This window comes from Monodelphis domestica, chromosome 6 (genome assembly GCF_027887165.1).
Source record: "Monodelphis domestica isolate mMonDom1 chromosome 6, mMonDom1.pri, whole genome shotgun sequence".
Lineage (NCBI taxonomy): Eukaryota > Metazoa > Chordata > Mammalia > Didelphimorphia > Didelphidae > Monodelphis > Monodelphis domestica.
The window spans coordinates 71,185,941-71,198,691 of NC_077232.1; the positions used below are offsets into that span (position 1 = coordinate 71,185,941).

Genomic DNA, 12,751 nt, shown 5'->3' on the forward strand with positions numbered 1-12,751 from the left:
GGAAAATACTCTTTCAAAATTTTCTAGATTCTTGGCTCTGCTACTTATTTCTTTTGTGACATATATCAAGTTTCTTTTCCTCACTGGATAGCAGTTTCCTAATTCGTAAAATGAGGGAAGTTAATTAGATCTCTCATCAGAGCCATGACTAAGAAATCTGGAAGTAGATGGTGCCTGTATAGATAGTCCATCCCAGTTGGGTTCAGAAATATTGGGAGAAATTTTAGCTCAACTCCAACAACACAGTTGATTGCTGATTCAGCCTCAGAAAGAGGGAAATATCAGACACTGGTCAGAAAAGACAGCCCTTTTACATGGTAGATAGAGGACCTGGAAGTATTGAGGCAATCCAGAAAACTGCTAAGGGAAGAAGTACCCCAACCCTATGTTGGCAACCTCAGGAAAAGCCATAATTGTCCCACCCTAATTATATTTTTGACTTGAAAGTCCTTTTCAGCTCTCTGGTGCTCTATGTTCTGTGACCTTATTTATAATCATGGAAACTTATAAATATAGGAAACATTAAAGATTTTATACTGATGATTTGATCCTTGGAAGTAGAAACTTGAAAATCAAATGTGAGCCTGGATTTTTATGAGTATATATTTCTACTTTTTCCCCCTTCAGATCATAGATGAAGAAGAAACACAATTTATGAGTAACTGCCCTGTAGCTGTCACCGAAAGCACACCACGGAGGAGGACACGAATTCAGGTTTTTTGGACGGCTCCACCTGCTGGTACAGGCTGTGTGATTCTAAAGTAAGTTAAGATTGATATCCTTGCAGTAATGTGACTCAGCTTCCTGCAGCTCACTGACAACCCACACTGCAGTAAGAACACAGAAAAAAAAATGAAAGTACTGCCTAGGCAGATGCACTATGAAACTCCAATGAGCTTTGGTCTACATCTCTCAGTCTCTAATTCCCATTAGCACCACCTCCTATTTGACCCCACAGGAGAAGAGTTGGGATTTCCAAGGGGTAAACTTTTGACATAGGAGAATTCTGTCTTTTCTGTCTTTCTTTTTTTGTCTTTTCTATCCTTTCTTAATGCTTCCTTTTTCCCATGTAAAAAAAAGAAGACTGTGTTCCTCTTCCTCAATTCTATCCCTGGTTCCTAAAGTGATGGTTTGGCAGGGTGTCAGTAGTACTCAGCTACATTAAATCCAGGACGTGTGTTTTTGTGTGGCTAAATGTATTCAACAAACATTTATTAAATGTTTGGTAGGCACATAACTTTTCTAGGCTCTGGAGAAAATATAAAGTTTAGGAAGGAAGGCAGTGTCCCTATCCTCATGAATCTTACAGCATACAGGGGGATAAGATGCACAGATAACTATAATATACTTTATTATAGAAGTATATTAGAGAAGCTAAAATACAAAGTGCAAAATGGTATCTGAGGGTGACTGTCATCACTGATAAAAGGGATCAGGGAAGGCTCCATGAATGAAATAGCATTTTGGTTGGATAGCAACAGATGAAGAGAAGAAAAACCATGATAGAAGCATAATGGATTATAGAAGGGGACTTACAGTTAGGAAAGATCTGGTTTAAAATCCACCTCTGAGAATTACTAGTACTTTGACAATAATCTCTCTGTGCCCCAGTCTTCTCATTTCTAAAATGGTTCTGAATCTCCAACACCCTTCTCCAACCAACCACACTGAGAGCCACTGTAAGAATCTTGCTGACTTGGATCCCAGGACAAAGGCTACAACCTCAACAGAATATCTTGATTACAGGGTGGGGAGCACAGCTCCCTTCAGCCTCCATACCTTCATCTATACCTTTAGCTTTTGCTGCCAGCTGGGGAAGATCTGACCTCAGGACTCATTAATACTCTATCAGCCTAATAGAGTCGATCAGCAGAGCAGAGAAGAAACCCTTTCAGCTCAGAGTATCCCAATCACACAAATTCAGCAAATAATCAAAGGAGCAGGATTACAGCCAATGACAGAGAGCAAATAAGGAAAAAATATGAATAAACAACAGAAAAAGAAAAAAAGAAATTACAATCAACAGCTTCTGTCCAGGTAACAAAGAGCAATGTAACAGAGGAGGACTGAAGAACAGCAAGCAAAAATGCAGAAATTCCAGTACATTGATGTTGGGCTTTGCAAGAACTCAAAACACAATTCAAAAAAGAATTAAGAGAGACTGAAGACAATTGGAAAAAGAACTTAAAAAGCAAAATAAGTCATCTGGAAGCAGGCACATGTACTAAAACAAGAAAATAGTGTCTTGAAATCCAGAATTGACCATCTTGAAAATGAAAGCAAGTGAAAGATGACCTACAAAGAATAACAGATCAGAAGGAGAAGGATGACCAAGAAGCCGGGGATGAAATTCAGTCTTTAAAAATTAGAATCCAACAACTATAAGCAATGTCTTATAAAGGCAGCAAGAGTCCTATAAAACAAAATCAAAAGAATAAAAAAATTGAGGAAATATGAAATACCTCATTGATAAAACCACAGACCTGGAAAATATATCCAGAAGGCAATTTAAGAATTATTGGATTACTGGAAAATCATGACAAAAGAAAAAGCCTGGACTTCATTCTACAGAAAATTATCCAAGAAAACTGCCCTGACATTCTTGAACAAGAGGGAAAAGTAGAGATTGAAAGAATACACAGATCACCTCCTGCATTTAATCCCCAATTGACAACACCCAGGAATGTTATAGCCAAGTTCAAGAACTACAAGACCAAGGAAAAGATACTACAAACTGATAAGAAGAAACTATTTAGATATCATGGAACCACAGTTAGGCTAACACAGGACCTGACTGCATCCTTATTGAAGGATGGAATATCTTATTCATAAAAGCAAGGGAACTGGGTCTACAACCAAGAATTAGCTACCTAACAAAATTGAATATATTCTTTCAGGGGAAAGTATGATCATTTAATACAACAGAAGACTTCTAAGCATTTCTAAAGAAAAGACCTGTCTTAAACAGAAAACTTGATGCCCAAACATAGAACTGAAGAGAATCACTAAAAGATAATTAAGAAAGGGGGATAATTTTTTAAGGGACCCAATAAATCTAAATGATTTGTATTCTTTTAAGAAAAGATGATATTGATAGCTCTTAAAATTGTTATTATCATCAGGGTAGCTAGAAGAAGTATACTTAGAGGGTACAAAGACAAATCATATAGGATGATGTTAAAGAATACAAAAAAACTAGAAGTAAAAAAGAGGATAAAACTAAGAGAAATGAGAAAAGAGATATAATATGGTAAATATATATTGTTTAAAGAAGCTCATAGGGGGAGGTGGGTAGAAGACCAGTACAATGGAAATGTGAAAGAGGTTGGAGACAGTCTCCAAGAAAATTCTAATCATTACAATGGGAAGGGTCAGGAAGGTTCACATGGAAGGAAAACCTCCAACTCCAGATTCAATCATCATCATCAGAAACATCAACAACATCACCAACATCATCAACATTGACAACAACAATACCAATATTATCAACAACAGGATCATCAATATCAACAATATCGACATCATCAATGTCATCATCAACATCAACATCTAACTATTCATCTTTTCCTGGCCCAGAAAAGATTTTTTCTGGGTTGCCTAAACTAATAGCATGCTATGCAGAGTATTGAATGAGATCCCAAAGACCTAAACTCTTGGCTTGAGTGCCATTATATGTCCTTTGGGGGTAAAAAGAAAGCTTTCTATTTTCTGGACTCAGTTTCCTTATTTATGTATGAGTGAAGCTTACCTGGACTCTGTATTAAGTTAATTAAATCAAAGAATAAACCAGGTGTAAACAAGAAAAAAAGCTTTCTGTAGCATGGCAGCAAAGTTCAAAAACTTAAAACTCCAAGTATAGCTTGCCCCCTTAAGTCCCTGCATGACTAGGGCATTTTATTCCTTCTCAGGTTGGAGAAATTGACTGGCTCAGTACCTTTTCATTTCTATACCTAGGAGCTCCTTGTCAATGTAGTTTATGCTTAAGATGTTCAAATAACACATTTTGATTCAATGCAAAGAGCATTTAATTAAAATGGAATAAAGCATTAAATAACAAAGGAAAAGAAAAAAATAAATTTGAGGACAAGAAAAAAAAAATCATGTCAAACACATGAATGGCCCAGAGCCACAACACTTCTGAGAAAGGCTGACCCAGATTAAAATTTAATTGAGAAACATTGAACAAAATAAATAAAAATATAGTAAAACGTAGATAAGGTTACATTTTAAAACCAAGTTACTATGTGCCCAGCAGGCACTATAGTGGCCCTGGTTTTCATCTGAGTTTGTTACTACTGCTCTGTAAAGTCTACCTCATGCTCTCAGTGCTTATAGGAGAGGAATGGATAGAGAGAAAAACTCAATGGTTATATTACTTTGGGGATGGCAATGAGAGTCTATGCAAGGTATCAGTCATGCATTGCACAGGTAGAGTTCTACCCAATGGATATCTGGATTGTCCTAAGGATGAAGAATACCATCCTCAGATTTTGTCACTCTCCATCAAAGTTGTAATCACCCTGCCCTAGTTATACTTCTGCAATTCTGCTAATATTGCTCAAACCATATATATGCCCCTCTTTGGGGCATGCGTGAATCAGTGGGATTTACAAAATATTCTTTTGTATATCCTTGGTGTCCAAAAATCTCCAACTCCTGAAAATGGAACTGATTTTTAGAAACAGACAAAAAGCCATTTTCAATAAAATGTGGAGACTGGTGAGTGATGTAGCATGAGAAAACCATGTCTTCCATATTACTAGGAATGACTGCAAGAGAATGAGACTTTTTCTTGTGAAGTTTATAAAATGAATGTGAAAGTTCCAAACAAATATTGCTAAAATCCTTTTGTGCAACAGAATAAGTGTGCCCTTTAGCAGCTCCTTTTTAAAGTATAACACAATTGTATAGGTTCTGATGTGCTTGGAAAAAAAAGACACAAAACCCATTTAATATCCTTATAGTTACTACATGTATGCACATAGAGGAGACATCTTCACAATTCTATCAAGAATTTCCCATGAGGTACAATTTGTGATTGTTCTGATGGAATCTCCACCAATCCTTTGCTTTAGGAGTAAAGCATTTATGACTCTTTTGTAGCCTTTGTTTGGATGTAATATTGATTTATTGCTCAACATTAAGTGGTAAGAAGAAAATTAATTGAGGCTATTTGATGGGTCTTTGAATACATGCATTGTCAATAAAGATAAGCCTGAATGAATTTCTTTGCCACATGACAATATTAGGCTAAGAGAGAAATTGGGCAGGAAGAGGAGGACAGAGGAATTGAAACTGTTAAATCGGTTATTAATAATAACCAACATTTATATGGCACTTTGAGACTTGCAAAATACTTTTTTAAAAATTTATTTATTTTAAAATATTTTTCCATGGTTAGATGATGTATGTTCTCTCTAATCCTTCTTTCCTCCCCCCTTCTAGAGCTGACAAGCAAATCCACTGAGTTATACATATGTTATCACTTGATACCTATTTCCATATTATTCATTTTGCAGAATACTTTTCATACATTATCTTATCTTTTCTTCACAAAAACTCTGTGAAGTTAAGTGCTAGAGCTTTTTATCTACATTTTATAGATCAGGAAACTGAGGCTGAGTGATTAACCTATGGTCACATGGAGATCAGTATCAGGCATGGAATTTGAACCCCTATCTTCCTGACTCTTGAGTTTGATGCTTTATCCACTGTCATGGAATTCTACCAAAATCATTGTCATGAATGATGATGATGACAATACTTACTTCATGCCTGCATGAGGTATTTTCAAAGTGCATTTAGGCCCATTAGCTTCTTTGAGTTTGATGACAAACAACCTTGAAGGAGTAAGGAAGGAAAAAAAATTAGAGATTCATGAGGCTGTGACTTTGATGGTCAGTCTTCTTTCATCTCACATTTAGCAAACATTTATCAAGCCTTTCTTATGTATAATGCATAGTCTTTAGAAAGCCATTGTTTCATGACACCCTTGTCATTTCAAGTTCTACTTCCTTTGCAAATCTAGGAATTTGACCTCTAGAGGAGAAAACAGATGTTGAAAGGAATATTGCTTTTCTCCAAATATAGATGGGTAGGGATTGGCTAATAGGATTTGATTTTCTATAATGTATTAGGTTGTCAATGAAATGTTGTTGCTGTGTTTTTATTTGAAATCAGATGTAAATAGATTCCTCTTTCTTTAAGGTGGGTTAGCAAATAGGTAGTTCTGGCAATAGTCACACAATATCACTCAGAAAATTGGACCAAGAGATTCTGCCTTCATTCTAGGTCTTCTTTAGTCATCTAAGGAAGTCAGGCTTTCTAGCAATAGCCATTGTTTCTGGGAAATGGAAAACACAAGGCTTCATTGTTAGTTTTACTTTTGTAGCATTTTCTTCATTTGCTTCCTGAAAGTCACATTCATTCATGATTTTTATTCAGCTCCTGCTATTCCTGGCCCTCCACTGGGTACTATCAGGAATATAGGGTGGAAGAAAAGGCTCCAGTGAAATAGGAAACATTCAGTAGAGGAAATTATCAGAAGGGAGAAAGTACAAAGAGATGTATGTATGTGTGTATGTTTGTGTTTGGTGAATATTCATTCATTCCATCATCCCTTATTAAGCACCTACTATGTGCCAGGCTCTGTGCGCAGGACTAGGGATGAAAAAAGAGGAAAAAGATAGTCCATACTCTCAAGGAGCTTATAATCTAATGTGGGAGACAACATATTATCAAAATACATATAAAGCAAGCTATGTACAGGATAAATAGGAAATGATTAAAAGAGGGAAAGTACTGAAATTAAGAGAAGTTAGAGAAAGCTTCATGTAGAAGGCAGGACTTTAATTAGACATTAAATGAAGTCAGTGAGATCAGTAAAAGAAACTCTGTGGTATTTTCCCCCCTAAGTAAGACAATAGGAATATGTGATTTAGAACAAGACAGGTTGTTTCTTAGACCTTTGGAAAAATTAGCAATCTGCCTATACTGATGTATTCCTTTGTTGTCCAATGTGATTGGGTTGTGGGAAGTAACCTGTCCTTACTGATTTCCTGTTGACATGAACTTAATGTCATTCACATTTTCCATTCAGGTGCAAAATTTTGAACATTTCCAATTTCTAGAGTTTCTGCTTAGTTCCTTTGCATGCTGTTCCCTTCAAGTGGTTGGGCCTGCCTAATCAGTTTTCCAGGCAGCCTTCAGAATATGATAATGTCACCATCAATGACACAGGCTCCAATTGAAACATCTTAGAAGTATAGTAGGCATTTTCAAATCTACTTAATGGGAAATCCTATTCTTCTGAAATCTGCCTAAAGGACTAACCAAGGAGAGCTGCTCACATGTCTTTTGTGTTTGCTTGGTTTTGGGGAAAAGCCATTTAGCCCCATATATGTCACTGGTGTCTGAAATCTATAAGTACTTTCGGTATTCCACTAGGATTTAGTTCCACTGTAACTATTTCTTAAAGGTGAAATTTGAATATTTAGAGTGGAGGAAAAGTAAGCCAAAGATTTGTTCAAACTGGCTAAATAAAAAATGGCATTCTTTTCATAACTTAAAGGGAAGAATTTCTTGTCACTCAATAAATTTAAGAAGTCCAACATTCTAATCCAAACCAATCAAGCAAACATTTAGTCAGCAGTTATGTTTAAAACATTGTGCTAGACATTAGGAATATAGACAAAAATAAAAAAAATGCTCACTCCCCTTAAGTAGCTTACATTTTGTCAAAGGGGATATATATTAAAATAAGTCTATATGTGATGATTTGAGGAGAAAGGGAAGATCACTGATGAGTAGGAGAACCAGGGAAGTCTTCTTATAAGAGATGGCACATGAGCTGAGCATTGGAGGAAATAGATTCTAAGATGCGAAAGTGAAGAGAGAATATATTTCAGATGTTGGAAGACAACTTGTGAAAAAATATAAAGGAAGGAGATAGAATGATCATGTCAGAAAATGGCCAGAACAATATAATAAACTTGGAAAGATAGGACAGAGTGAAGTTTTGAGGGTTTTCAATGTTCATCTGAAAAGAATATATTTTATCCTAGAGGCAATAGGAAATGAGACGGTATTCTTGAGCAGGGAAATGATATGTTCATATTGAGTTTTTGGTAGTTTATTTTGTTAACTATGTGGAGGCTATATGGAAGAGGGGAAATCTTGGGGGCTTAAAGTCCCATTAGAAGAGTGTTGTAGTTCAAAGAAGTAATGAGACAAAACTAGAGTAATGGCTGCTTGAGTGGAGAGAAAGCGGTGTACATAAGCATATTTTGAAGGAAGAATCAACAAGACTTGGTAACATTAAAAATTGGGATAGGGATGGAAAGGAGAGAATTATGCATCATTCTGAAGTTGCATGACCATAAAAATAAGATTGGTAAGGTCTTCAACTATGTAGAAATATAGAAGCTTTGAGGACAGGTGAGTTTTGGAGTTGGGATGAGTGAGTCTGAGATGCTTATGGTACATTTGATTAGAAATATCTATTAGAGAGCTGGTCTTAGGGACAGGAGCTCAAGAAAAAGAAAGGAGTTTAGCTAGGAGATATCTGTGAAGAATTAATAAAAACACTTAGATTATATGAATATCTAGAGAAAAGATACTGAGAAAGACAAGAAAAGGCTGAGGTCAAAGCCTTAGGGAACATATATGGTGAGCATACTAGAATATGGATGATGATCCATTAAAAATGAAGTCATATGAGTGGGGGAGGGAGAAGGGGCGCAGGAGAGAGTAAAGCTAGAGGAACCAAGGTAGTATCCAGGAGGAGAGGGGTAGTCAGTTGTGGTGTCAAATTTTGCAGATAGATAATGAAAAATGAAATTGAGAAATAGTTACTAGACATAGCACTTGTGGAGTTGAGACTAGAAATCAGATTGGAATGGACCAAGAAAGAAGTAAGAGAAGAGAAAGTGGACACAGTGGATATGGATGGATTTTTCTAGAAGTTTGGCCATAAAAGGGAGTAGAGATTTAGTGAACAGTAAGGTCAAGTTAGAGACGAGAGGCTCCATTTATTGTCTGGAGTCTCATAGTTAGAAGGGACTTCATAGACCACCTGTTCCAACCCAGATTCTTGTATGGGTGAATAGTCTATGGAGTTTCTTTGTTTGGAAGGGTAAAGTGCAGAAGTGTTCAGAGAAAGTGTCATAATTACAGGGATTTTTGTCATAGTGTGTTTTAAGTGAAATTTTCTGAGATGTTAGAACAAAACGGCATAGAATACAGACTTGTCTTATCTCATTCTTTCTTAAGCAATTATGCATTTATTAAGTATTTACTAGTGTTGGGCACTGTGCTAAGGATTGGGAATACAAATATATGCAAAATAAAGAAATATCCTAACCTCAAGGAGTTTATATTGCAGTGAGGGAAAAGAACACACAAAAAAGCTGAAAAGGTGTGGGGAGGCAAGCAGAGAAGGTACCTATGCAAGAGCAAAAAAAAAAAAAAACAGAGAATAAGAAGTAGAGCTTATAGAGGGAGGGAAGGAGTGGCCATGTCTGACTTGAGTACTTCCTCAAAGTGGAGGTTTCAGGAAGATGGCGGCTTAGAGAAAGCTGAAGTTCAGATCTCCGGAAAACCCTTCCCGACCGATCTCAAACTAGAAGCTCCTAAGGCGCCGAAATTCAAAACGATCAACAGCACAGACCCTGGGAACCCTCCTCCTGGACCTGGACCCGGTTCAAAAGGTACGGCTCCCCTTAAAAGCCAGAACCCGAGATCCCTCGGACCTCAGGGGTAGGAGCGCAGAGTCCAAGGCTCCTGGAAGCGGCAGCCGCGCCGGGCTCAGAGAGCAGGGTCTGAGGAACAACAACCCTCAGGGTCTTCTACCCAAGTCCCAGTCCGGGTGAAAGTTACTGCCTGGGGCCTCCGCTGCAGAGAGCTGGTCAAAACAACAGCAACCCTCAGGGCGGGCAAGACAGCCTCACAGGCTGGATCCTGCTATCCAAGTCTCAGTGAAAGTCTGTGCTCTCGGAGCTTGGGGAAGCGGCAGCCCATCCCCCCGCAGGCCGACGAAACAGCCTCACGGCCAGGGATTCTGAAGGCAACTTCCGGAAATTGAGCCAGGGGGAGAGTGTGGCCTCGTGGTCCGACCCTTCCATTCCAGTTCCAGTGAGGCATATTCAGTTTAACCCAGGGAACGCTCATAGAACCAACATCTGCCCAGGACTAAAGCCTCTGATCACCAGACAAAGACAAGAAAAGCCAATCCTCCACGTTCAGAGATGACAAACTCCACAGAAGCACAGAAGCCCCAAAATACCAAGAAAAATAAGAAGAAAGGGGCGACTCTGGACACATTCTATGGAGCCAAAATACAAAATACAGAGCAGATAGAAGAAGATATACAAGAAAATTCTCCAAAATCTTCCAAAGGAAATAGAAACTCTCCACAAACACATGAAGAATTTGAATCAGAAAGGACCAAAAAGATGGAAGCCCTCTGGGAGGAAAAGTGGGAAATGATGCAAAAGAAATTCATGCATCTACAAAACCAGTTTGACCAAACTGTAAAAGAAAACCAGGCTTTAAAGCAAGAACTAATAAAGCAAAGCCAAAACACCAAGAAATTAGAAGAGAACATAAAATATCTCACCGACAAGGTGATAGATCTGGAAAACAGGGGGAGAAGAGAAAATTTAAGAATAATTGGACTCCCAGAAAAGCCAGAAATAAACACCAAACTGGACATGGTGATACAAGATATAATCAAAGAAAATTGCCCAGAGATTCTAGAACAAGGGGGCAATACATCCACTGACAGAGCTCACAGAACACCTTCTACACTAAACCCCCAAAAGACAACTCCCAGGAATGTAATTGCCAAATTCCAAAGCTATCAAACAAAAGAAAAAATCCTACAGGAAGCCAGAAAAAGACAATTTAGATATAAAGGAATGCCAATCAGGGTCACACAAGACCTTGCAAGTTCTACTCTGAATGATCGTAAGGCATGGAACATGATCTTCAGAAAGGCAAGAGAGCTGGGTCTCCAACCAAGAATCAGCTACCCAGCAAAACTGACTATATACTTCCAAGGGAAAGTATGGGCATTCAACAAAATAGAAGACTTCCAACTTTTTGCAAAGAAAAGACCAGAGCTCTGTGGAAAGTTTGATACCGAAAATCAAAGAGCAAGGAATACCTGAAAAGCAGGAAGCCAGTAAGAGGCCAAGAAGAAGAATGAATGACAACTTGAACTTCCACAGAAAATAGAGGCTTCAAAGAAACTCACAGATGGGACAAGAATAAGAGCCTTAAAGATGGATATTGAAGGTTGAAAAGTTCTCAGAGGTGATTAAATGTTTCAGGGTGAACAAATGATAGGTCCTGAGGGAAGCTTTAAGATGGGGAATCAGGGTGAGAAAATCAAGCATGTAATACTACTAATCATAGCTTAATTTGTATATTACCCACTATCTAGCAGGCACTGTGTCAAGTGCTTTCCAAATATAATCTCATTTGATCCCCACAACAACCGTGGGTTATAGGGGCTACTGTAAAATTACAGAAACTGGAACAAACAGAGGTTAGGTAACTTACCAGACATGTTGGAAGCCAGATTTGAATTCGGGTCTTGCAGACTCCAGGCTTGATGTCCTACCTACTGTGTTACCCAATAGCCTATAGCAGACACTCAATATTATACAAAGAGGAATGTGATAAGATGGGCAATACAATCAAAATACTAAGTGAGGAAAAACCCAGAGTGGAGAAAGGTAGCAGAGGATCATCACTTAGGACAGAATGAGTAAATGTTTCCATATGTTGGGGGTATCCTCTCACTCCTTGACCTCCAAATCTAAGCCCAGACCTGAGAGGGAGCCAGCCAGCCAGCTTTCTGGGGGCCCAAGCATGTATGTATTTGTTACTGACCATACAAAGAGGAAGAATAAAAAAAGAAGGTAAATTCTTAGATTTAAGGCTTTTGATTCATAAATTGCCCCCCAAATAACATCTCAACTTCTAAGAGCATTCTTTTCCAAAGCTAAATGCTATTTTTCTATCCTATGTCATCAGCTAAAACAGAAAGATGGGAGTGCAATACTCCTTCCATCCTTTTCTCATGCCTATTCCCAAGCTCTGTCACTGAACCAATGAGTATTTTTCCTACATGTATTAAATAACATGTACCATTCAGTAGTAACTGCTTGTTAATACTCTTTTCTCATCAGTAATTAGTTTTCATTTTTTACTATATTCCCATACTGTATTGTATAATTATGGGTTTTTCATTCATTGTTGTCATCAGATCAAAAGAATAAATGCCTAATTGAGGAAAAAATAAAATCCATCTTTTCCTGCTCTCTGGAAAAAAAAAAAGTGGAGGTTTCAGGAAACCAACTAATCAGAGGATAGGGTCACAGAGATGGAAGATGAGGATGAGAAGGCTGCTGGAGATGAAGAAATCCAAAAAGTCAATCTGAAAAGAACATACTAGGGGTTAAAATGGAAGAATTTACCTTAAATAAAATAATAGAATTTCAGAACTAGAAGAGCCCCCAGAAATCATTTTGTCTTAGAGAATCCTAGAGTAGAACAAACCTCAGAGTTCAGTTCCTTACCTGATATGTGAATTCATCTGCAAAATCTCTGTTAAGTATAATTTTCCAGGTTCCATTTGAAAGTCTCTAATAACAAAGAAGTCACTACCTCATTAGGCAGCTAGTTTTATTTTTGTGCAGCTTTGATTATTACTAAAATTTTCCTCAACAATGATTCAAAATTTGCT

At 37.7% G+C, this 12,751-nt stretch overlaps 1 protein-coding gene across 1 annotated transcript in view; it reads left to right on the forward strand.

Moving 5' to 3' along the window:
* SPON1 (spondin 1) overlaps positions 1-12,751 on the forward strand; it is a 444,045-nt gene that overhangs the window by 106,127 nt on the left and 325,167 nt on the right. The window contains exon 3 of the mRNA XM_001377891.5: positions 628-761. Within this exon, the coding sequence (XP_001377928.2) occupies positions 628-761 (134 nt within the window). The remainder of the gene's footprint in view (positions 1-627; positions 762-12,751) is intronic.